This window comes from Oncorhynchus clarkii, chromosome 20, assembly GCF_045791955.1.
Source record: "Oncorhynchus clarkii lewisi isolate Uvic-CL-2024 chromosome 20, UVic_Ocla_1.0, whole genome shotgun sequence".
Classification (NCBI taxonomy): domain Eukaryota; kingdom Metazoa; phylum Chordata; class Actinopteri; order Salmoniformes; family Salmonidae; genus Oncorhynchus; species Oncorhynchus clarkii.
This window is the reverse complement of record NC_092166.1, coordinates 52,739,756-52,766,674: the sequence shown is the minus strand read 5'-3', so window position 1 is coordinate 52,766,674 and position 26,919 is coordinate 52,739,756. Positions and strand designations below refer to the sequence as shown.

General features: G+C 41.8%; 1 protein-coding gene across 1 annotated transcript in view; it reads left to right on the top strand.

Moving 5' to 3' along the window:
- LOC139377482 (rab11 family-interacting protein 4-like) overlaps positions 1 to 26,919 on the top strand; it is a 107,725-nt gene that overhangs the window by 45,252 nt on the left and 35,554 nt on the right. Inside the window, exon 4 of the mRNA XM_071120512.1 lies at positions 8,037 to 8,209. Within this exon, the coding sequence (XP_070976613.1) occupies positions 8,037 to 8,209 (173 nt within the window). The remainder of the gene's footprint in view (positions 1 to 8,036; positions 8,210 to 26,919) is intronic.

Genomic DNA, 26,919 nt, shown 5'->3' with positions numbered 1-26,919 from the left:
AAGATGGAGAAAAAGCTATGAAGGAAGTTTTAGTGCAGGTACAGCCAACTAACACATTATTAAACCAATAATACCTACATGATCTGGAGAATATGGACAGAATTATGAAATCCTGACATTAAAACGGAATTCAACAATATATAAACATTTGTTAAACCTAGGAGATCGACTAAATGTATTGAACTTATTGGAAAATGTATGACTTTGACCAATATTATTGTAAGACAAAATGTATCAGTGATTCATATTTTCCTTAAATTTTCTGAAGAGGCAACACAGGAATGCCTGTCTGTGTGTGCTGTTTGACTACCACTTTGTGTAGCTATTAGCGATGATGCTAATAATGACAACTGGTTTCTAATGGATGGAATGGTTTTCCCAAAAACCTCAATAAAATATCTACAAAGTATACCGACCTGGTATCATGATTATTTGTGTTACTCCAGTGGCAATTTGTTTAGCAAACTCAGTTACACGTGTGCTACAGAAACACAGCTAACCAATCAAGTCTTTGTTGCATTTGAATTAAAGGGTATCTACACTCAAAAATACAAATGTATAAAAATATATTTTTTTTTTTCACCAAAAGTGGTCTCCTGATGTGGTTAGTCTCCTGATGTGGTTCGTCTCCTGATGTGGTTATTGTAGTATTGTTGTGGACATCCAATTTTGAAGTTTTTCCTGTTAAATATGTGTGATTTTTGAGAGTGAAAACCTAAAAAAAAAAAAAAAAAAAAAAAAATAAAACCGGGAAAAATAAAATGGAGAAAACATAATTCAGGGAAAAAATCTAACAGATTTTATAGGTCCTTACTTAGAAAGTCCAAATAACACCTGTTTTGACCAATGGGTAAAGTAATACGTTAATTGTGTACATAATCCTCTAACAAACCTCATGTCTCTATCATAATCTGTTCAAAAGTTATTGCTGTTTTTACCCTTGTAGGACGGACAAAATTACGGTGTCTAAATCAGTTTATGACAGAAAAAGTGGTCAGAAATAAGAAGAATTGCACAGCATCACGTCAGCTAGGCTGGATGCTGTGCGAGAATGAAGGCTACCTGACAGGCTCACTTTCCCGTTCTTTATTCTACAATCCGCAGGGCATATACAAATATAGAGGTAAAATAGATATTGATTTTGAGACATGCATGTAGTATTTTCATAGTTTTATTTAATCTTCATATTAATGTGAAATTAAATTAAAGTAAAGTAAAGTCCTCAAAAGTTGCTGCAAGAAAGCTCCACCGCTTTGTCAACGGCGCTCTGTGCTCATTATAGGATTATTATTGTGTTACGAAATCCGACATATACTGTTAATTAAATGTTAGAGAAAGACCCCATGGAACGATTCAGAACATGAATAATTTGTCTTTGTAAAATGTATTCACCAAGTGAAATGTCATCACCAAAGCTTGTTTTCACCCACTCTGGGTAGAGTATGGACACCCTACCCTACCTATAGTTTTTACACACACCTCCACAAAAACACAGTGAAGGGAGTTACAGAAACGGGTCTGTCCTCTCCATAACATTGAACTAATCATGAACTGCTGTATCTCTATAGTATACATTTAAATTTAATTTGCTTGCCTTGAGAAACCAAAGACCCCACCTACTTTTCCTCTTCCTTTGCCTTTCCGCTCTCAAACATACACCCAGCCAGTGTGTGGTTTCCACCTGTCATTGTGAGAGAATATCTCTCTGTCAGTACATAGCCATTGTGGCCTAACCTCTTCTTGTGGCCTTTTCTCTAAGCCTAGAGGTGCATTAACACAGCCAATCCAGCCCCCTCTCCTCAGCCTCCTCCCCAGGCAAAGGGTTCAATCTCTAGGCTGGTTTTGTCTCCTTAAGGTAAACGGTGAGTAAAATAAATAAGTAAACAGCGAGTCAGTTTATGGCTATGCACATACAGTATATGGCATTCTTCGTCCAATCATATAAGCCTATAAAGACTGGTAGAAGGGGGGGGGGGTGGCTTAATGATTCACCCTGTCAAATTCGACCAGGAACTAGAGTCATTGAAACTGAAAAATTTAAAGGGGACATTGCTCCCTCTATTTCATGTGATATTTTGACCATCAAATTCAGTGAGAGGAGTAGATTGACTGGTAGTTGAGGTACCGTATGCTATACCGTTTCCTTCCCCTGCCCTTCGGACTCTTTTCAGTCTACAGAGTCCACCCCTTTTGAGAAGGTCTCATGACAGGCCAGTCTTCCTACATGTGAGCCCCAGGCAGGCATAATGGTTTTGGGACTGGTGGACAGCCCTCTGGGCCCGGTTCCTCCTGGAGCTCCACACAGACCGGTAGGGGAGGCTCTTTGACTATTGTTCTTATGTCCTCGGTCACCTAAGCTTAAGTTAAGCCTAATTTTATAAGTAACCAGACAATGTTTATTGATTATAATGTGGGTTTAGCAATCTATTGATTGTTGATGAAATGCAAACGAGAGGAGACGTATGTGAGTTTGCGGTCGCACGCCGTCAATTGGTTTGTGAGTGCTAAACCTATTGTTGTGTGTTGCCCAGTATATAACTTTATTCATGTATTTATGATCAGGAAGTACAAATGTGATTTAATCATTTTTGACGATTAAATCGTGAGGGTTAAGCTTCAATGTAGATGCTTACCTTGTTATCCTTGTTTATTGAAAAGAGTTTTGTTAATTTCCTGGTCTGAGAATTGATGGGGAAATGGGGTGCATTGAGAACATACTTGATGAATGGTAATGCGGTAGCTTATCCCGTGGGACGTACATGTTTATATCCCAGGTTGTATTTATGCTTAAAAGCATGTGTGGCACCTTTATTGATAGGTGTGCTGGTAGTAATTAATGTGATTTAGTTTTTTTTATACTGAACAAATAATTGAATGTTACAATTTCTACAATTATTTCCAAGTTCAAGTTCATATAAGGAAATCAGTCAATTGAAATAAATTAATTTGTCCCTAATCTATGGATTTCACATGACTTGGAATACGGATATGCATCTGTTGGTCACAGATACTTAAAAAAAAGAAAGTAGGGGAGTGGATCAGAAATACAGTCCATATCTGGTGTGACCAGCATTTGACTCATGCAGTGCAACGCCTCTCCTTCGCATAGAGTTGATCAGGCTGTTGATTGTGGTTAAGGAATGTTGTCCCACTTTTCTTCAATGACTGTGCGAAGTTGATGGATATTGGCGGGAACTGGAACACGCTGTCGTACACGTCGATCCAGAGCATCACAAATATGCTCAATGTTTGGTGAGTATGCAGGCCATGGAAGAACTGGCACTTTTTTTTAGGAATTGTGTACAGATCCTTGCGACATGGGGCCGTGCATTATCATGCTGAAACATGAGGTGATGACGGCGGATGAAGGGCACGGCAATGGGCCTCAGGATCTCGTCACGTATCTCTGTGTATTCAAATTTCCATTGATAAAATGCAATTGTATTTGTTGTCCGTAGGTTATGCCTGCCCATGACATAATCCCACTGCCACCCGGGGGAACTCTATTCACAATGTTGACATCAGCAAACCGCTTGCCCACACTATGCCATACACGTGGTCTGCGGTTGTGAGGCCGGTTGGACGTACTGCCATATTCTTTAAAACAACATTGAAATTAACATAACATTTTCTGGTAACAGATCTGGTGGACATTCCTGCATTCAGCATGCCTATTGCACTCTCCCTCAAAACTTGAGACATCTGTGACATTGTGTTCTGTGACAAAACTGCACATTTTAGTGGTCTTATATCGTCCCCCAGCACAAGGTGCACCTGTGTAATGATCATGCTGTTTAATTAGCTTCTTTATATGCCACACATTTCAGGTGGATGGATTATCTTGGCAAAGGAGAAATGCTCTCTAACAGGAATGTAAACAAATTTGTGCACACCATTTGAGAGGAAAAGCTTTTTGTGCGTATGGAAAACTTCTGGGTTCTTTTATTTCAGCTCATGAAACATGAAACCAACACTTTCCATGTTGCGTTTATATTTTTGTTCAGAATATATATTGTAAGGTTTCGGCAGCTGTAACAATTCTTAAACTTCTAAATTAAAAGTCTCACTTTGGCACAAAAAAAAATCCAGCGACTTTGTCTTCTCTAACCGCTGTTTGGACTTTGCTTTAATTGGCTTTTAAGTGCCATTGGCAACAGTTAAATTGTGAATATGGTCTCCTCTGAAAATAGGCTACTCTTTTGTTACTCATTAACTGTCTATGATTGATGATATTACACTGTGACATGAAAAGGGTTGGCTTAAAGTAATCTCCAGATTTGTCACGGGATTTTTCTGTTGAAGGAGTGGCGGACCAAAACGTAGCGTGGTTATTGTGATACATCTTTAATGAAGATGATAAATGAACAATATACAAAACAAGACCGAAAAAACAAAAACAGCCCTATCTGGTGTAACAAACATAAAGACAGGAACAATCACCCACAAAACCCAACACCAAACAGGCTACCTAAATATGGCTCCCAATCAGAGACAATGACTACCACCTGCCTCTGATTGAGAACCATATCAGGCCCAAACACAGAAACAGACAAACAAGACATCCAACATAGAATGCCCACTCAGATCACACCCTGACCAAACAAAACATAGAACATACAAAGCAAACTATGGTCAGGGTGTGACAAGATTTCTATAAAATATGACCTATAATGAATTACAAAGGGTGCTGCCCATCTGAGCACTATTCACATACACTGACTGTTCAATAGATAATCTTTGGCTGATGGAGAGATGTGATGGAGAGTGTTTTTGGTGGCAATCAGCTTTGAAATCAGAATATTTTGCGTTATGGTTTGCGTATCATCACAAACAAATTACAACAGGTAGTGAATTGATGTTAGTTTCAGTTGTAAGCTAATTATCTTCAAGCATTGCAAAGTGTTGTAGCATGCATGCACATTGTTTTGCAAACAGTAATTCAGTTTCAAAATGTAGACATGCCTTGTCGCATTATTCAATTGTGTTAATTTCTGTGTAGCATGAGTAGGGAGCTAACATGATGCAGCTTACTCAGACTCCCAGTGCAGGCTAGGAATTAGTAAGTAGAACAGGCACAGTGCACGCCTCGTGCTGTAGGGGGACAGCAGCTGCATTGATGGACAGAGTTGATCTGTGAGATACATTTTCACAGAAGTACCAAAAGTAACCAACATTCTAGTACGGAACCATTTTTCATGTTCTTCTATTGAAAAATTGTTGGCACCCTTGAAAAACATGAGCAATAAAGACAGTGCATTCGGAAAGTATTCAGACCCCTTGACTTTTTCCACATTTTGTTATGTTACAGCCTTATTCTAGAATGTAGTAAATATTAGGGTTTGTCCAGGGTAGGCTGTCATTGTAAATAGGAAGTTGTTCTTAACTGACTTGCCTAGTTAAATAAAGGTTAAATAAAAAAAGATAATCAAGGACAACAACCACCCGAGGCACTGCCTGTTCATCCCGCTACCAACCAGAAGGTGAGGTCAGTACCGGTGCATCAAAGCTGGGAACGAGAGACTGAAAAACAGCTTCTATCTCAAGGCCATCAGACTGTTAAACAGCCATCACTAACAGAGAGGCTGCTGCCTACATACCGACTTGAAATCATTGGCCACTTTAATAAATGTGTCACTAGTCACTTTAATAATGCCACTTTATAAGGTTTACATATATTGCATTACTCATCTCATATGTACAGTGGGGCAAAAAAGTATTTAGTCAGCCACCAATTGTGCAAGTTCTTCCACTTAAAAAGATGAGAGAGGCCTGTAATTTTCATCAAAGGTACACTCCATATATTTATATGTATATATTCTTATTCCATTCCGTTACTTAGATTTTTGTGTATTAGTTAGTTGTTGTGGAATTGTTAGATTACATGTTAGATATTGCTGCACTGTCGAACTAGAAGCACAAGCATTTCGTTACACTCAAAATAACATCTGCTAACCATGTGTATGTGACCAATAAAAACCACACCACCCTCTGGAGAGCCCTGCGGTTGCGGGCGGTGCAGTTGCCGTACCAGGCGGTGATACAGCCCGACAGAATTCTCTCAATTGTGCATCTGTAAAAGTTTGTGAGGGTTTTAGGTTCCAAGCCAAATTTCTTCAGCGTCCCAAGGTTGAAGAGGTGCTGTTGCACCACACTCCCAAGGCCCTCACCTCCTCTGCGGCCTGAGGTCCTTAAGGACATTCAGAGACTTGCCCCGAAGCCACTCCTATGTTGTCTTGGCTGTGTGCTTAGGGTTGTTGTTCTGTTGTAAGGCGAACCTTCACCCCAGTCTGAGGTCCTGAGCGCTCTGGACCAGGTTCTCATCAAGTATCTCTTTGTACTTTGCTCCGTTCATCTTTCCCTTGATCCTGACTAGTCTCCCAGTCCATGCCGCTGAAAAACATTCTTGCAGCATGATGCTGCCACCACCATGCTTCACCGTAGGGATGGTGCCAGGTTTCCTCCCGACGTGACACTTGGGATTCAGGGAAAATAGTTCAATCTTGGTTTCATCAGACCAAAGAATCTTGTTTCTCATGGCCTGGGAGTCCTTTAAGTGGCATTTGGCAAACTCCCAAGTGTGCTGTCATGTGCCTTTTACTGGGGAGTGGCTTCTGTCTGGCCACGCTACCATAAAGGCCTGATTGGTGGAGTGCTGTAGAGTGCTGTCCTTCTGAAAGGTTCTCCCATCTCCACAGAGGAACTCTGGAGCTCTGTCAGAGTGGCCATCAGGTTCTTGGGCACCTCCCATATCAGGATGCACCTGAGCTCAATTTCGAGTCTCATAGCATAGGGTCTGAATACTTATGTAAATAAGGTATTTCTTTTTTATTTGGAAAAAAATTGCTAACATTTCTAAGAACCTCTTTTCTCTTTGTCATTATGGGGTATTGTGTGTATATAGAGGGATTTTGAAAATATTTTTAATCAATTTTAGAATAAGGCTCTAACATAACAAAATGTGGAAAAGGGAAGGGGTCTGATTTCTTAATGAATGCACTATATGTAATTGAAATACTGACCTACATTGTATGCTTGTGACGATTCAAATGTTTAAGATACGGCTGCATCGTTCCGCAGACCCAAAACCGATCCAAATGTATAATTAATTGGTCAGCAAATGTATTCAAACGTTACGAATCACAGATTCACTAAAATGTTTTGCTCTAATGACTTTCTTCCTTCTGAAAATACCTTATCTTTTGTGACAACTGATCAATCAATCAAATGTATTTATAAAACCCGTTTTTACATCAGCCGATGTCACAAAGTGCTATACAGAAACCCAGCTTAAAACCCCAAACAGCAAGCCATGCAGATGTAGAACTGATGCTTTCTCTCAGTGTTGAACTAAGCATGTAATTGTGTTGACAGTCAATGACCTGCAAGTTATTTTTCATTTTGACCAACCCCAGGGAATATCAGTAGCCTTGTCAAACTGCTCACTGTGCCCAGCCTCACACGTTGACCAACGCAAGGTATGAGGCCTGTTTCTGATCTTGCACATCTGCGTGGCACCTTAAGCATTCAAATGCTAAAATGACTTGCGCGATGTTCACATATTTTTGGTCATGTAGTGTATTGTGTTGTGACAACAGGTAAAAATGTGTCAAGACTGTGTAATGACAAAAGTTGTGTAAACTGTTATGGCATATTATGACATGGTTATGACCGTGTTATGATGCTGGGTGTCAAGTAAGGTTTTTTACCTGTTTGTCAGCAAGTCTGTCAGCAAAGTTACAGCTAGGAAAAAAGTAGGGTGTAACAATCAAACTAGTATACAATACAGCCTACAGTATGTAGTCATCACCTCTCAACTGGGTGTGTTTACTCTTTGTTAGCTAATACATAGTCCATCCACATATCAGCTACTGTACCAGCCCTCATACTGCTATTTTTAGTAACCTGTTAATGATTTCTCAATTTAAACGATGTCCACTTAACTCTCTCTCTGTCCCAGATACGTTGGACCACTATTGTGGAGGATTCCCAACTTGATCTAATAAGATTACTAAAATGTTCCTATTTCCCTCCTGTAGCAGAACGAGGTGACGGATAGTGCCTACCTGGGCTCGGAGAGCACCTACAGCGAGTGTGAGATGTTCACCGACGAAGATTCGGGAGCCCTAGTCCAGCCAGAGATGCACGAGGATGTGGAGACGGACAGTGGCATCGACGCAACGCTGCACGACCCCGAGGACAGCCACAACAGGTCAGTTCTGACTTACTTAAGCCTCTTTACTCCATGTGGAGCATAAGGCTGCATGTACTTTGCATTTTTTTCTGCTTATCCTCAGGACAGGCACATGGTCCAATAGTCAGTCCTGACCGTGACCTCTAACCTTAACCCGACCCACATACCGTTGGCCAAAGTCAAATCCTAACCCCATACACCTTCCCCTCCTACTTAGAACTACCATAAACATTAACCTTGAGGTAATGTTTTAATGACATCTGTAGCTATGTCGAGGTGAATCAGTTGAGGCAGAAGTGGGTCAAAACTGTTAGTGATGCGCGGGTTGACTCATGTCCCCTGGTTATATCCACAGGGAGGGCAGGTTTAGGATCATAGAATACTGTGTGGATGAAGGGTGGGTGTGTGGCAGCTTGAAGAGAGAAAACAATATAGAAAAAATACAAATGTAAAATTCTTGTGCAATTTTATCTATAGTCTACATTGACATTCATCTTTAATTGTTTTCAGGCTATCTGGCATGAGTGCATAAGAGTATAAGCTTCAGTGCTTTTGGGAAAGGGCAGAAAAAGTCAATGTTGATCCACTGAGGCAAATGGGACAATGTCAGAGTTTAATTCAGTAAGAGAAAAGCTACGAAATGGAGAGTTGAAAATAATGAGAAGGGAGGGCCGTGAAAGTAATGTTTGCAAAAGATTTGGTGAAGTGGTAAAATAGTATGATAGCAGTGCTGGCTATGTTGTTTGTGTGTGATTATTGTGAGGTGCTATACAGATTCGACAGTCACAAGACAGGGCCTTCAAATAGAGGCCTATGGCACATCAAGGGAACTGTTGCTTACTGTTCAGATGGGAAACTGAAATCTAGACACTGACTTTAGGGCTGTAACCTTTCACATAGCCTGCAGAATTAAGCATTTCTTGCAGTAACATTATATACCAAATGTGACCAGTTTCAAGAAGCTAGGCGTATGTTGCACGTCACTACTTCACAGGAGAGGCATTTGAACGTCTTTGATTTTTTATTTTTATCAAAATGCGTTTACCTTCTAGAACTTGTGAACTTTCATGTCCCTTAATAACAAACTTGTATTCCCTCTGTAAATACGAATACAATTGTTAAATTACGAGCCGAGTTGGTTTAGCCACTGAAAAAGACAGGAATCTTCCCGCTCGCCATGATTGGCTGCGCTAATGGATGGGCTGGACATGCCGGGAGATGAGTTTGGATTGGTCTGCCATGTAGCATGCTTCTGTCTAACGTGAACTGCTCAGTATGTGTTGATAATCCTTTCTACCACAGATTACGGGCATCTATTGTATTTTTTGTGTACATGTATACACATGTATATTTGTGTACATGTCTAGACAATATTGACCCATCCACTTAGCTAGATGTGGCTGGGGGGTGGTTACAGCATTTCTTTCACATGACCCATCAATTTAGACAAGTGTGTCTTGGTAAACGTCAGCTAATAATTATCTGGACACTTTTTGTTTTTGATATTGCTACTATGTAAATATGCAAGTAACCATTTCACTGTACCGTTTACACACCTTCTGTATCTTGCGCATGTGACAAATAAACTTAGATTTTATTTAATTTAGTCTGTGTTTACCAGAGACAGTAATGTGAAGAACAACATGACCTGCACCAAAGTCAGGTTAGGATATAGGCCAAAAGTGTATTTTTACCTGGAGCCTTTCCTTCCTGTAGGCTACTACTTTTAGTCATGAAATATTTGGTTGTTAACTACATTACTCACTCTGTTTAACACATGGATTCACATGTGAATCCTTAAAGAGATGGGGTGGCGCTAAAGTTTAAGAGGGTGTGAACGATGCTGAATGAGTGTAGACAAAGAAGGGCTCTCCAGTAGGTGTACCAAAGTATTCAAAGGCCATTTTCTCAAAAGTGGGGTAACAAGTTTATCAACTTTCGAAGCAGAATTACTTTCCCATTGTTCCTCAACTGCAGTGAACAATATACAATTTTCTAGCTCTGAGTCTCTACTTTTATCCAATGTTAAACACGCCATTTAAAATGTTGCTACATAGGACCGAATCCAGGTTGTGGGTCACAAATGTATATTTTGACTCGGGAACAGGAGTGGAGAAATATGATTTCTTTCTTTCAGCATTTGAGAGAATGTTAGGGACGTCTGTAGAGGTGCTATCTCTATCAGCACCATAAAAAGTGGTATTTCAACCACGTAAAATATGCATCCAACCCGAACTGAAATCTTATCAGAAACATGTTGGGTAATTTTCACAGCTTTCTCTTTCCTCTCAACTGGTCAAACTGATGACATTTTGCACAGAAAACCTTTTCCGTTCTTTTGGACGGTTATTGCATTTTCTCCTCTGTGCCTTAACGTCTTTGCTCCTCGAAAGAAGCAGAGATGAGAGAGAACTTACTGATGTCACCTAGATTGAAGCATTCATTCTATCGATTTATGACATTCTGGTGAGCAAGGGTTTATTTAGTCTTCTAGGGCAACATACAGTGCCTTCAGAAAGTATTCAGGCCCCTTGACTTTTTTCACGTTACGTTACAGCCTTATTCTAAAATGGATTTAAAAAAAAAAAGAATCCTCAACAATCTAAACACATTTGTTAAGTGCCACCTTGAAGGAGGGAGGTGCAGGAATCAGGAGCAAGAGATCAAGGAAGTCCCAGTGGCACAATAGTTTATTCCGATAGTCCCAACTCAACAACAACATGTGGGGGAATATGCCCAAACAAGGTCGCCACACACAGGGAAAATAAGCAATACACACGGGGGAGAAACTCTACTCCTACACACAACCAAACCGGTACAACTGCCGTGTGAAAAAAAAAAAACATGGTGCAGACACGCACCCCTAACACAGTAACCACAGCAAAGGGAGAGGAGCCACCTTCGGTGGAAGTCGTGACAACAATACCCCATAAAGTGAAAACAGTTTATTTAAATTTTTAATTTTGTACATTTACATAAGTATTCAGACCCTTTGCTATGAGACATGAAATTGAGCTCAGGTACATCCTGTTTCCATTGATTATCCTTGAGATGTGTCTACAACTTGATTGGAGTCCAGCTGTGAGTAATTCAATTGATTGGACACAATTTGGTAGGACATAAACCTGTCTATATACGTTTAACAGTGCATGTCAGAGAAAAAACCAAGCAATGAGGTTGAAGACAATACCCATAGAGCTCCCGAGACAAGATTGTGTCGAGGCACAGATCTGGGGAAGGGTACCAAAAAATTTCTGCAGCATTTGAGGGTCCCCAAGTACACAGTCCCCAAGTACATCATTCTTAAATGGTAGTTTGGCCCACCCGGACAAACTGAGCATACTTATAACGTTTCCAACAAAAAAAAGAAAAAAGAAAGAAACAGTTTCTGCCATGTCATTATGGGGTATTGTGGGTAGATTGATGAGGGAAAAAAACATTTTATAAATTAAAAAAAAAGAAGCTGTAACCTAACAAAATGTGAAAAAAGTCAAGGAGTCTGAAATCTGAAGGCACTGTATAATGACAGAAGAGAAGCTTCTTGTATCTAATTATAGACAGTTGACTAACAAATTGAGAGCTTGGGACTATAAGGTTCTATCTGCAAAGAGATGATTCTGATATAATTGGCTTTAAAGTTACAAACCCTCATTGGTTTGAATTGTGTCAGCAACGTATATCTTTTGTTTTCTTTTAAACGTATAAACATGGATTGAGGTATTTAGTGTACTATGCAGTGCCTTAGACCACTGCGCCACTCGAGAGGCCTAATATTATTTTTTTTTACAAAAATGCAGATAGAACCGTATAGTCCCAAGCTCTCAAAATAGCCTACAAAAAAATCTGAAATTATAAACAGAAACATATCTAAGTTATGCAAACATAATACTGCACCACCTGTAAAAAATTGTTCTGCTGTCTCTGACTGTAGGCTACAGTGCATTTTCTATATTAGCGGGTTAGGGTTGTTTGCCAGCCTCAGATTTTCACTTTATCACATATAGTTGGCAGTTGTGGATGGGCTATTAGCCATTGCGGGCCAGTGCAGGTGAACAAACAGCTTACCCACGCACCACTAAAAGCTGTCCTGAAACCACGATATCACTGCTCATCACTCAGACACCAGGGTTTGCACTGTAACAGATAAAGTAAATGTATGAGGCCTTTGACTAAATACTATCGGTGGCCAACTCAGAAAAGTCAAAGTAATACTAGCCTCAGCCATCACAGGCTATCTATCATCAAGCCTTTTTTTCACCTTTATTTAGGCCAGTTGAGAACAAGTTGTCATTTACAACTGCGACCTGGCCAAGATAAAGCAAAGCAGTGTGACAAAAACAACAGCACAGAGTTAAACAACAACAAACATACAGTCAATTATACAATAGAAAAATATATGTACAGTGTGTGCAAATGTAGAAGAGTAGGGAGGTAAGGCAATAAATAAGCCATGGAGGCTAAATAATTACAATTTTGCATTAACGCTGGAGTGATAGATGTGCAGATGATGATGGTGCAAAAGAGCAAGAGGATAAGTAACAATATGGGGATGAGGTTGTTGGGTGTGCTATTTACAGATTGGCTGTGTACAGGTACAGTGATCGGTTGGTTAGCTGCTCTGACAGCTGATGCTTAAAATGAGAGGGAGATATAAGACTCCTGCTGTCACACCCTGGCCTTAGTTATCTTTGTTTTCTTTATTATTTTGGTTAGGCCAGGGTGTGACATGGGTGATGTATGGTTTTTGGCTCATCTAGGGGGTTTTGTAGTTTTATGGGGTTGTGGTCATTCTAGGTGTTTATGTAAGTCTATGGTTGCCTAGATTGGTTCTCAATCAGAGGCAGGTGTTTATCGTTGTCTCTGATTGGGAACCATATTTAGGCAGCCATGTTCTTTGGGTATTTTGTGGGTGATTGCTTCCTGTGTCAGTGTTTGTGCCACACGGACTGTTTCTTCGCCAATTCACTTTATTATTTTGTATTTGTGTTCATGTTTAGTTTTTCTTATTAAAAACCATGGACACCTACCACGCTGCGTATTGGTCCGATCCTCGTTTCACCTCTTCAGAGGAAGAGGAGGAAATCTGCCGTGACACCTGCTTCTGTGATTTTTGCAATTCATTCCAGTCATTGTTAGCAGAGATCTGGAAGTATAGAAAGGCGGCCAAAGGAAGTTATGGCTTTGGGGGTGACCAGTGAAATATATCTGCTGGAGTGCGTGCTACGGGTGGGTGTTGCTATGGTGACCAGTGAGCTGAGGTAAGGCTGGGCTTTACCAAGAATAGACTTATAGATAACCTGGAGCCAGTGGGTTTGGCGATGAATATGTAGTGAGGGCCATCCAACGAGAGCATACAGGTCGCAGTGGTGGGTAGTATATGGGGCTTTGGTGACAAAACGGATGGCACTGTGATAGACTACATCCAATTTGCACAGTAGAGTGTTGGAGGCTATTTTGTAAATTTTTATTTTTTTTTATTTTATTTTACCTTTATTTAGCCAGGCAAGTCAGTTAAGAACAAATTCTTATTTTCAATGACGGCCTGGGAACAGTGGGTTAACTGCCTGTTCAGGGGCAGAACGACAGATTTGTACCTTGTCAGCTCGGGGGTTTGAACTCGCAACCTTCCGGTTACTAGTCCAACGCTCTAACCACTAGGCTACCCTGCCGCCCCAAATGACATCGCCGAAGTCAAGGATCGGTAGGACAGTCAGTTTTACGAGGGTATGTTTGGCAGCATGAGTGAAGGAGGCTGCGTTGAGAAATAGGAAGCCGATTCTAGATTTATTTTTGGATTGGAGATGCTTAATCTGAGTCTGGAAGGAGAGTTTACAGTCTAACCAGACACCTAGGTATTTGTAGTTGTCCACATATTCTAAGTCAGAACCGTCCAGAGTAGTGATGCTAGTCAGGCGAGAGGGTGCGGGCAGAAATCGGTTGAAGAGCATGCACTTAGTTTTACTAGCGTGAGCGGTTGGAGGCCACGGAAGGAGTGTTGTATGGCATTGAAGCTCGTTTGGAGATTTGTTAGCACAGTCTCCAAAGAAGGGCCAGATGTCTACAGAATGGCTTCGTCTGCGTAGAGGTGGATCAGAGAATAACCAGCAGCAAGAGTAACATCATTGATATATACAGAGAAAAGAGTCGGCCCGAGAATTGAACCCTGTGGCACCCCCATAGAGACTGCCATAGGTCCACTACAACAGGCCCTCCGATTTGGCACACTGAACTCTATCTGAGAAGTAGTTGGTGAACCAGGCGAGGCAGTCATTTGAGAAACCAAGGCTGTTGAATCTGCCGATAAGAATGAGGTGATTGACAGAGTCGAAAGCCTTGGCCAGGTCGATGAAGACGGCTGCACAGTACTGCCTTTTATCGATGGCGGTTATGATATTGTTTAGGACCTTTAATGTGGCTGAGATGCAGTCATGACCAGCTTGGAAACCAGATTGCTATAGCGGAGAAGGTACGGAGGGATTCGAAATGGTCAATGAGCTGTTTGTTAACTTGTCTTTAGAGAGGCAGGGTAGGATAGATATGGGTCTGTAACAGTTTGGGTCTAGAGTGTCTCCCCCTTTGAGGAGGGGGATGACCGCGGCAGCTTTCCAATCTTTAGGGATCTCAGACAATACGAAAGAGAGGTTGAACAGGCTAGTAATAGGGGTTGCAACAATTACGGCGGATAATTTCAGAAAGAGAGGGTCCAGATTGTCTAGCCCAGCTGATTTGTAGGGGTCCTTATTTTGCAGATCTTTCAGAACATCAGCTTTCTGGATTTGGGTGAAGGAGAAATGGGGATGGCTTGGGCAAGTTGCTATGGGGGGTGCAGAGCTGTTTACTGGGGTAGGGGTAGCTAGGTGGAAAGTATGGCCAGCCATAGAAAAATGCTTATTGAAATTCTCGATTATCTAAGATTTACCGGTGGTGACAGTGTTTCCTAGCCTCAGTGCAGTGGGCAGCTGGGAGGAGGTGCTCTTATTCTCCATGGACTATACAGTGTCCCAAAACTTTTGGGAGTTAGTGTTACAGGATGAAAATTTCTGTTTGAAAAAGCTAGCCTTTGCTTTCCTATCAGCCAGTGTATATTGGTTCCTAACGTCCCTGAAAAGTTGCATATCGCGGGGTCTATCCGATGCTAATGCAGTATGCCACAGGATGTTTTTGTGCTGGTCAAGGGCAGTCAAGTGTGGAGTGAACCAAGGGTTATATCTGTTCTTAGTTCAATGAAAGGGCCATGCTTATTTAAGATGCTTATTTAAGATGGTGAAGGAAGCACTTTTTAAGAATAATCAGGCGTCCTCTACTGACGGGATGAGGTCATTATCCTTCCAGGATACCCGGGCCAGGTTGATTAGAAAGGCCTGCTCGCAGAAGTGTTTTAGGGAGCATTTGACAGTGATTAGGGTGGTCGTTTGACCCGTAGACCCATGATGGACAAAGGCAATGAGGCAGTGATTGCTGAGATCCTGGTTGAAGACAGCAGAGGTGTATTTAGAGGGTGTTTACGGATTTAGGGTTGTACCTGGTAGGTTCCATGATTAGTTGTGTGAGATTGAGGGCATCTAGCTTAGATTGTTGGATGGCCGGGGTGTTAAGCATATCCCAGTTTAGGTCTCCTAACAGTACAAACTCTGAAGATAAATGGGTGTTAATTAATTCACATATGGTGTCCAGGGCACAGCTGGGTGCTGAGGGGGGTCTATAACAAGCGGCAACATTGAGAGACTTATTTCTGGAGAGGTGGATTTTTAAAAGTAGAAAAAAGTAGAAGCTCGAACTGTTTGGGCACAGACCTGGATAGCATGACATGCTATCAGGCTATGCAGGCTATCTCTCCAGTAGATTGCAACTCCATCCCGTTTGGTAGTTCTATCTTGGCAGAAAATGTAGTTGGGGATGGAAATTTCTGCATTTTTGGTGACAGAATTTTTCTTCCTAAGCCAGGATTCGGCTAGGACATCAGGGTTGGCGGCGTGTGCTAAAAACATTGCTAGATTGTTTTACTATTTAACTCGTAAAGCAGATTGTGTTTCCTAACCAGGCAAAGGGTAGCTAACTAGAAAGCTGGTGGTGACTGGTTAGCTAAGGTGAAGCAAAGCAAATCAAATCACATTTTATTGGTCACATACACATGTTTAGCAGATGTTATTGCGGGTGTAGCGAAATGCTTATGTGTCTAGCTCTGACAGTGCAATAATATCTAACAAGTAATATCTAACAATTACACATTTACCCAATACACACAAATCTAAGTAAAGGAATGGAATGTCAGAGTGCAATAGACTAAGATATAGTATAGAATACAGTATATACATATAAGATGAGTAATGCAAGATATGTAAACATTATTAAAGTGACTTGTGTTCCATTTATTAAAGTGGCCAGTGATTTCAAGTCTATGTATATAGGCAGCAACCTCTATGTGCTAGTGATGGCTATTTAACAGTCTGATGGCCTTGAGAGAGAAGCTGTTTTTCAGTTTCTCGGTCCCAGCTTTGATGCACCTGTACTGACCTCGCCTTTTGGATGATAGCGGGGTGAACAGGTAGTGGCTCGGTTGGTTGTTGTTCTTGATTATATTTTTGGTCTTCCTGTGACATCGGGTGCTGTAGGTGTCCTGGAGGGCAGGTAGTTTTCCCACGGAGATGCGTTGGGCAGACTGCACCACCCTCTGGAGAGCCCTGCAGTTGCGGGTGGTGCTGTTGCCGTACCAGGTGTTGATACAGCCTGACAGGATGCTCTCAATTGTGCCTCTGTAAATGTTTGAGGGTTTTAGGTGCCAAGCCAAATTTATTCAACCTCTTGAGGTTGGGGAGGCACTGTTGCGCCTTCTTCACCACACTGTCTGTGTAGTAAATTAACAGCATTCTTACATAGGTATTCCTCTTGTCCAGAAGGGTTAGGGCAGTGTGCAGTATGATGGCGATTGCATTGTCTGTGGATCTATTGGAGCGGTAAGCAAATTGAAGTGGGTCTAGGGTGACAGGTAAGGTAGAGGTGTTATGATCCTTGGCTAGTCTCTCAAAGCACTTCAAAGAGAGATTGAGAGATTGAATATGTCCGTAAACACAGCAGGCAGCTGGTCTGCGCATGCTCTGAGGACGGGCTAGGGATACCGTGTTTAGTTTGTCCGGAAGCAAGATGTTGGTGTCCACGACGTGACTGGTTTTTCTTTTGTAGTCCGTGATTGTCTGTAGACCCTACCACATACGTCTCGTGTCTGAGCCGTTAAAATAAGTGTTCATTCAGTATTGTTGTAGTTGTCATTATTACAAATACATTTTTAAAAATTAATCGGTATCGGCTTTTTTGGTCCTCCAATAATCGGTATCGGCGTTGAAAAATCATAATCGGTCGACCTCTAGTTTTGATTGCCTTGGGTTGGTTCGCCCTTTCAGTTTTGCGCGAATGCTGCCATCTATCTAAGGTTTCTGATTAGGTTAGGTTTTAATAGTCATAGTGGGTACAACATCTGCTATACACTTCCTGATAAACTCAGTCACCGTATCAGTATATTCGTCAATATTGTTCTTGGAAGCTACTTGGAAATATATTCCAAGTAGCTTCCAAGAACAATATTGACGAATATACTGATACGGTGACTGAGTTTATCAGGAAGTGTATAGCAGATGTTGTACCCACGTACCCGTTGTACCCGCGTGATCTAAACAATCTTGAAGCATGGATTCTGATTGGTCAGACCCGCGTTGAATAGTCCTTAGCACGGGTACTTCCTGTTTGAGTGTCTGCCTATAGGAAGGGAGGAGAAAAACGGAGGCATGGTCAGATTTGCAGAAAAGTGGGCGGGGGAGGTCCTTGTAGGCATCCCGGAAGTTGGAGTAGCAGTGGTCGAGTGCTTTAGCCGCGCAAGTACTACAGTAAATGTGTTGATAGAACTTCGGCGGCCTCATGAAATCTGCTTTGTTAAAATCCCCAGCTACAATAAATGCGGCCTTTCCAGTTTGCATAAGTAATATCTGTGAGGGAACAGCAAAATGGAGGCGTGGTCAGATTTGCAAAAAAGTGGGCGGGGGAGGTCCTTGTAGGCATCCCGGAAGTTGGAGTAGCAGTGGTCGAGTGCTTTAGCCGCGCAAGTACTACAGTAAATGTGTTGATAGAACTTCGGCGGCCTCATGAAATCTGCTTTGTTAAAATCCCCAGCTACAATAAATGCGGCCTTTCCAGTTTACATAAAGTTCATTGAAGTTCTTTGAGGGCCATCGTGGTATCGGCTTGAGGGGGGTTATGCACGGCTGTGACTATAACCGAAGAGAATTCTCTTGTGTGGTATCCTAGGTCGAGTGAACAAAATGACTTGAGTTCCTGTATGTTATCACAATCACACCATGAGTCATTAATCATGAAACATACTCTCCCTCCCTTCTTCCCAGATAGATATTTATTCCTGTCTATGCGATGAACTGAGAACCTAGCTGGCTGGACGGACTCAGACAGTATATCCCAAGAGTGCCATGTTTCCGTGAAACAGAATATGTTACAATCCCTGATGTCTCTCTGGAAAGAAACCCATGCCCTGAGCTCATCAACTTTATTATCTAGAGACTGAACATCAGCGAGTAATATACTTGGGAGCGGTGGGTGGTGTGCGCACCTCCTAAGTCGGACTAGAAGACCACTCCGAGTACCTCTTCTCTGCCGGTGGTGTTTTGGGTCGGCCTCTGGAATCAGTTCAATTCCCCTGGGGGTTGCGAACAAAGGATCCACTTTGGGAAAGTCGTAATGCTGGCAGGGCTGGTGAGTTACCACCGCTCTGATATCCAATAGTTCTTCCCGGCTGTATGTAATAACATAATCACATTTCTGGGCTAATAATGTAAGAAATAATACATTAAAAAAAATACTGCATAGTTTCCTAAGAGCTAGAAGCATGGCAGCCCTCTCTGTCGGCGACATTTTTCCCTCATAACTTGTCATAATGTCAGCTGACATAACTTGTCATGACACATATATTTAACCTGTTGTGACAGGTAGCAGAGGAGGGAAGATGGGGCCCTCCAGAAAAAAAAGGAAAAAAGTGAAAAAAGCAAACTCCACAGTCGGTGACTACCTCATGAAGCTGGTTGAAAGAAGACCAAAAGTGTGCATAGCTGGCATCGAGGAAAAGGGTGGCTATTTGAAGAATCTAAAATCTAAAATATATATTTAGATTTGTATACAAAAAAATAAAAAAATGGGTTACTAAGTGATTTCATATGTGTTATTTCATAGTTTTGATGTCTTCACTATAATTCTACAATGTAGAAAATAGTAAAAATAAAGATAAACTATTGAATGAGTTTGTTCTAATGTTCTAAAACTTTTGACCGGTAGTATGTGTATGTGTGTGTATATATATTTATATACTTTACTTTACTTTTCACTGTCAAGAAGCATTATGACCATCATAATAATATGAGCCAGATAGGCCTATCACAATAATTTAACAATAATAATTGAATATGGTAATTTAAAAACTCTATATATATTGTATAATAAATATATATTGTTTTTTAAATGACAATATTAAATTATTTTAATTGCGCACACATTGATGACTGGGATGAATGCATGATCGGATTTTAGGAGCAGGACAAGACACCTTCTTTTTAACTGATGACTGATATAAGGGCATGCACGTGATAGGCCTATCTGGCTCATATTATTATGATGGTCATAATGCTTCTTGACAGTGTCATAAAGTATATATTTCTTAGTCTACGTAAAGTGACACAGGATGGTCATTATGCTTCATGAAATTGTCATAAAATGTTATTTAAAATATGCTGGAAAAAAATTACTGGAAAGTATTCATTATAACAACAACTAAGGATTTAAGAAATAAACTTTCAAACGAAAGGAAACTTCTTGGTCAGGGAAAAACTGATTTGAATAAATGTGGGTTTTGGCACTCAAATGTAGATGTCATAACCAGCCATAAAATAACACAATATATGTCACAACAGGTGTAAATATATGGGTCATGACAGTGTTATGAGAGATATAGGGCAGACACTTCAGAACAAACGTACTTTAGATTTTTTGGGACTATCTGTTGTTCCACGTAGTGAATCTGTTATTCAATGCGTTTGTTTGGGCTAATAGCAGAATTTCATCAAATAATTGTATCAAATCAAATCAAATGTATTTATATAGCCCTTCGTACATCAGCTGATATCTCAAAGTGCTGTACAGAAACCCAGCCTAAAACCCCAAACAGCAAGCAATGCAGGTGTAGAAGCACGGTGGCTAGGAAAAACTCCCTAGAAAGGCCAAAACCTAGGAAGAAACCTAGAGAGGAACCAGGCTATGTGGGGTGGCCAGTCCTCTTCTGGCTGTGCCGGGTGGAGATTATAACAGAACATGGCCAAGATGTTCAAATGTTCATAAATGACCAGCATGGTCGAATAATAATAAGGCAGAACAGTTGAAACTGGAGCAGCAGCACGGTCAGTTGGACTGGGGACAGCAAGGAGTCATCATGTCAGGTAGTCCTGGGGCATGGTCCTAGGGTTCAGGTCAGTTGAAACTGGAGCAGCAGCACGACCAGGTGGACTGGGGACAGAATGTAGTCATCATGTCAGGTAGTCCTGGGGCATGGTCCTAGGGCTCAGGTCCTCCGAGAGAGAGAAAGAAAGAGAGAAGGAGAGAATTAGAGAACGCACACTTAGATTCACACAGGACACCGAATAGGACAGGAGAAGTACTCCAGATATAACAAACTGACCCTAGCCCCCCGACACATAAACTACTGCAGCATAAATACTGGAGGCTGAGACAGGAGGGGTCAGGAGACACTGTGGCCCCATCCGAGGACACCCCCGGACAGTGCCAAACAGGAAGGATATATTTTTATGTATATTATCCTTGGTATGACCATTTAAAAAATATTCCATATTGGCTTGGAACATTTGCCTGAGCAGACAGTGTTGAAATAAGCGTTTTATGAGATAATGTGCAAGAATAGAAGGTGTCAACAAATGTTATAGTCATCATACGAATGTTTTACTGTCATACAAAAGATCAGCTCCTCCCTTGACGGGGATCGTTCACTTAATGTTTTTTGGCTTTTTACCTAAATTCAAATAGGTTACATGTTAATTATGTTTTATGTTTAGGGGAAGGCACCTTTTGCCTGTTTTTGGAGTATTATCAAAGCCCAACATATTTGATTCAAGTCAGTTCAACTTTAGTTGTACCCTTAGGGGCAATAACTAGACACATTGCCCCTTAGGGCAAATACTGAAAACGTATTAACATTGTCATCATGTGCTCTTCATCTGAGGATTTGTTTGATTGGATCCACCCCTAATGCATTAATTGGGTCAAATGTTAGAATGAGGAGATGATGATTAGTCTAGTTGTGGGCACTATGTAGTGTGTTCCCTCACCCCCACCCACCTGATTTTACAGCCAGATTAGTGGCTGACACCTGTTTGGGACAGTCACTTTGTTTTCTCCTTTTACCTTTATTTAACTAGGCAAGTCAGTTAAGAACAATTTCTTATTTACAGTGACGGCCTAGGAACAGTGGGTTAACTGCCTTGTTCTCAGGGGCAGAACAACAGATTTTCACCTCGGGGATTCGATCTAGGAACTTTTCGGTTACTGGCCCAACGCTCTAACCACGAGGCTATCTGCCACCCCACTTGACAATGTCCTTTTTACGTTCCAGATATCTCTGTTAAGTGTTTGATACTAATTGAAGAAATTTAGCCTACATCAAGCGATTTTTGATGTAGGCTACGACTATATTAACTTGATTTTACTTTAGGCCTATAGGTTGACCATATCAATCTGCTCTATGAAAGAGAGAGGGTGTCTGCCCTCCGTGTAAGTAAATACAATAGCTGCTGTTTGGGGTCTTTATTCTGAGCGCATTTATGAGTTGTTTTTGCATGTAGTGCTGGGGTCTGTCACGAGGGAGGAGGAAGTGTAGGGGCATATAAGGCCTTGTCTGCTGATTGCGTTACCCAGCTCTCCGGCTTGATGACGGATTGGGGGGGATGTGTTTGGACTTCCTGTTCACAGCTGAGCCTTAAATTCCAGGAAGTGTGGAGTTTGCTTTTTTCACTTTTTTCCTTTTTTTTCTGGAGGGCCCCATCTTCCCTCCTCTGCTACCTGACACCTCTTTCCTTCATGCTGAAGGAGGCCAAAGCCCAGGCCGGCAGAGACTCTGACACTTCCACTTGATCCTGTTTCAGCAGTCCTGCACTGTTAGCGATTTGGCAGTAATTATGGAAGGTCTTCCCCTGGCTCTCCAGGGCTGAACCTCCCCTGAAATAAATTACTTTCAGTAAATGTTGACCTTTCTCTGTGTTGAATCTTGTCAGGCAACTTGTTGACACATTTTGAATGGAAATATAGTCCACTGCCAAACGGCAGTCTATCTGACATCCATTTTCTACTCTGCTAACTATGTCAGATCATGCTCCTGTTACTCTTTCCATACAGGTGTTTTCTTATATAACTTTCTAACTTCAGTTTACGGTGGTAATCTCAGGCTTCCCTGAGGCAGATTTGTCTGCGTTTCAACTCAGTTCCTTCTTTAAGTTCCACATTTCCTGTGTTGTCCTGTCTGTCACAGCAGGTGATCACTGCAGGTGAATTACAGAAACCAACCACAACCATTTTGAGTTGATGTCACATTTTAGGATACCTGAGGTTGGATTAGGAACATTGTTTGAAATGTTGATGTCAGTGTAAAAAGGTTTACAATTGGCAGCGCTGTGATCAATAGTCACCTTTGACCATCAGAGGTAAAGGTAAACAAAACAAATTAAGCAAATCAGCACAATAACAACACACTCCTGCCTCAGTCATGTGCTCTTGCATTAACAACGAGACTAATTTCCTATTTCCACACACGATGACTCAACACTGTGTCAGTAATGTTTAACCTCCAGGGCACTCCAGTGCCCTTTTCACTTAATTTCACTTAATTTAATTTAAGATCTACAGAACAAACGGCACATCTCAAAACGTGGTCCAGGTATGTCATGACATAGCAAATGTGGGGGATGGGCCTTTCCTATTTTGTTCTCTATTGCTTCTCTATTGTTCCTCTAGCAAGTCTGATGACTTCACAACTTCCCATCAAACCTAGTCCTTGAATGCCTTGACTGGGGATACCTTGGCTCTTGGCTGGGGATTAGGAGTTTAACAGGATTACCCACCCTACCCCATCCACCCGTCCTGTCCTACCCCAGCATCCCCTCACTAGGCTGGGCCCTGGCCAGTCACTGCGCTTGCCTGGTGCCCCTGTTTAGCCCTAAATTTGATTAACCCTCAGGCACTCACAGCCTGCCTTCCCATCCTGTCTCAAGTCTACGAGGAAGAGCCCATGGTATAACAGGGAATGACCGACTGGTCACTTGTGAGTACTGATCATTTGTGGGGACAAACTGTGATGAACACTTTCTAGTCGCCCACATTGGTGGGAACCTATTAATTCAAATCTCTTAGGGATCCCTCAGCACGAATCCCGCTCGAATCCCGTTAGCGAGATTGATTTGACAACATCCAGTGAAATTGTAGTGCGCCAAATTCAAACTACAGAAATATCAATATTCAACCTTCACGGAAATATAAGTGTAATACATCAAAATAAAGCTTAACTTCTTGTTAATCCAGCCGCTGTGTCAGATTTCAAAAAGGCTTTACGGCGAAAGCAAACCATGCGATTATCTGAGGACAGCGCCCCGCATACAAACACATGAAAATAATTTTCCAACCAGGCAGGTATGACACAAAAGTCATAAATAGGCCAAAAATAAATGCCTTACCTTTGAAGATCTTCTTCTTTTTGCAATCATCTCAAATGTCTCAGTGACACAATGAATGGTCGTTTTGTTCAATAAATTCCTTCTTTATATCCCCAAAATGTCCATTTATTTGGCGCATTTGATTCAGAAATACACTGGTTCCAACATGACTACTAAGTGTCTAGTAACTTACCTATAAACTTGGTCCAATAATTTCAAACAATGTTCCTAATCCAACCTCAGGTATCCTAAAATGTAAATAAACAATTCAATTTAAGACGGAATAAACTGTTTCTAATACCGGATAAAAACAACGTGAAGCCGCTCCAGTTCACGCGCAACAAAAGACTAAAAGCCCTTCAGAGTGACACCTACAAAGAACAGCCCTACTTCTTCATTTCTCAAAAGAAAAGCATCGAACAATTTCTAAAGACTGTTGACATCTAGTGGATGTCTAATAAAACCAGGTCTCCCATAGAAACCCATTGTAAAACACAGTGACATCAACAACAAAAAAATCTCTGGATGGATTGTGCTCGGGGTTTCGCCTGCCAAATTAGTTCTGTTATACTCACAGACATTATTAACAGTTTTAGAAACTTCAGAGTGTTTTCTATCCAAATATACTAATTATATGCATATCCTAGCTTCGGGGACTTAGTAGCAGGCAGTTTACTTTGGGCACGCTTTTTATCCGGATGTGAAAATACTGCCCCCTATCCCAGAAAGGTTTTAAACATTCACTGCAAGGAAAGAAGAGTGCAATTTAAATTACAATTTTCTGGGGACAGTAGACTGATCTCGAGTGGACAAGGTCTTTGGGATTGTCTCTTAACTGGAGAACTGGGCAGTACTACTCGGGTTGGTGTAGCCAATGAGTGTTCAGGATTCCGCTCTGGTTGGCTGGAGGTTGTCTGAGACAGACCTCAGTTGCTCTGAGGTTGAGACGTGGGGGCAGCGGACAGCGTTTAAAGATGCGGTCTCTCTCCTCACCCGCCCTCTATGTGCGGGACCTTACTAGGGACCTCAGTGTTGGGCTGAGTAGTGGGTAAGTGGGTCTGAATGTTGGGTTGAATTGCTACTTGCTTGTGCTAGTGATGGCTATTTAATAGTCTGATGGCCTTGAGAGAGAAGCTGTTTTCAGTCTCTCGGTCCCAGCTTTGATGCACCTGTACTGACCTCGCCTTCTGGATGGAAGCGGGGTGAACAGGCAGTGGCTCGGGTGGTTGTTGTCCTTGATTATATTTTTTTCCTTCCTGTGACATCGTGTGTTGTAGGTGTCCTGGAGGGCAGGTAGTTTGCCCCCGGTGATGTTTTGTGCAGACCGCACCACCCTCTGGAGAGCCCTGCGGTTGTGGGCGGTAAAACCTGTAAAAGTAAGTCTTGAAGCGTGGAATCCGATTGGTCAGACCAGCGTTGGATAGACCAAAGCATGGGCGCTTCCTGTTTTAGTTTCTGCCAATAGGAGGGGAGCAACAAGGTGGTCAGATTTGCCAAAAGGTATGCATCGCGGAAGTTGGAGTAGCAATGGTCGAGCGTGTTACTCGTTCGTGTACTGCAATCGATATGCTGATAGAATTTAGGTAGCCTTGTTCTCAAATTAACTTTGTTAAAATCCCCAGCTACAATAAACAGTAATAGATGAGAGACTCTAACTTAACTCAACCTTACTTTAGCTAAAGCCTCATAAGTGTGCATGAGATTTGTGGAACGGGCTGTTCACAATCACACATACATGTACAGTGCATTCGGAAAGTATTCAGACCCCTTGACTTTTTCCACATGTTGTTACCTTACAGCCTTATTCTAAAATGGATAAAATCGTTTTTTTCCCTCATCGATCTTCACACAATACCCCATAATGAAAAGCAAAAATTGGTTTTTAGATTTTTTTGCAAATCTATTAAAAATAAGAATCTTAAATATTACATTCGCACAAGTATTCAGACCCTTTACTCAGTACTTTGTTGACGCACATTTGGCAGCGATTACAGCCTTGAGTCTTATTGGGTATGACACTACAAGCTTGGCACAGCTGTATTTGGGGAGTTTATTCCATTCTCCTCTGCAGATTCTCTTAAGCTCTGTCAGGTTGGATGGGGAACGTTGCTGCACAGCTATTTTCAGGTCTCTCCAGAGATGTTCAATCGGGTTCAATTGCAGGTTCTGGCTGGGCCACTCAAGGACATTCAGAGACTTGTTCCGAAGCCACTCCTGCGTTGTCATGGCTATGTGCTTAGGGTCGTTGTCCTGTTGGAAGGTGAACCTTCACCCCGGCCTGAGGTCCTGAGCACTCTGGAGCAGGTTTTCATCAAGGATCTTGCTGTACTTTGCTCTGTTCATCTTTGCCTCTATCATCACTAGTCTCCCAGTCCCTGCTGTTGAAAAACATCCCCACTGCATGATGCTGCCGCCACCATGCTTCGCCGTAGGGATGGTGCCAGGTTTCCTTCAGATATAACTCTTGGCATTCAGGCCAAAGAGTTCAATCTTGGTTTCATCAAATCAGAGAATCTTGTTTCTCATGGTCTGCGTCCTTTAAGTGCCTTTTGGCAAACTCTAAGCGGGCTATCATGTGCCTTTTACTGAGGAGTGGCTTCTGTCTGGCCATTAAAGCCTGATTGGTGGAGTGCTGCAGAGATGGTGGTCCTTCTGGAAGGTTCTCCATATCCACAGAGAAACTCTGAAGCTCTGTCAGAGTGACCATTGGGTTCTTGGTCACCTCCCTGACCAAGGTCCTTCTTTCCCGATTGCTCAGTTTGGCCGTGCGGCCAGCTCTAGGAAAAGTTGTGGTGGTTCCAAACTTCTTCCATTTAAGAATGATGGAGGCCACTGCGTTCTTGGGGACCTTCAATGCTGTATACATTTTTGGTACCCTTCCCCAGATCTGTGCCTCAACAAAATCCTGTCTCGGAGCTCTACGGACAATTTTTCCGACCTCATGGCTTAGTTTTTGCGCTGACATGC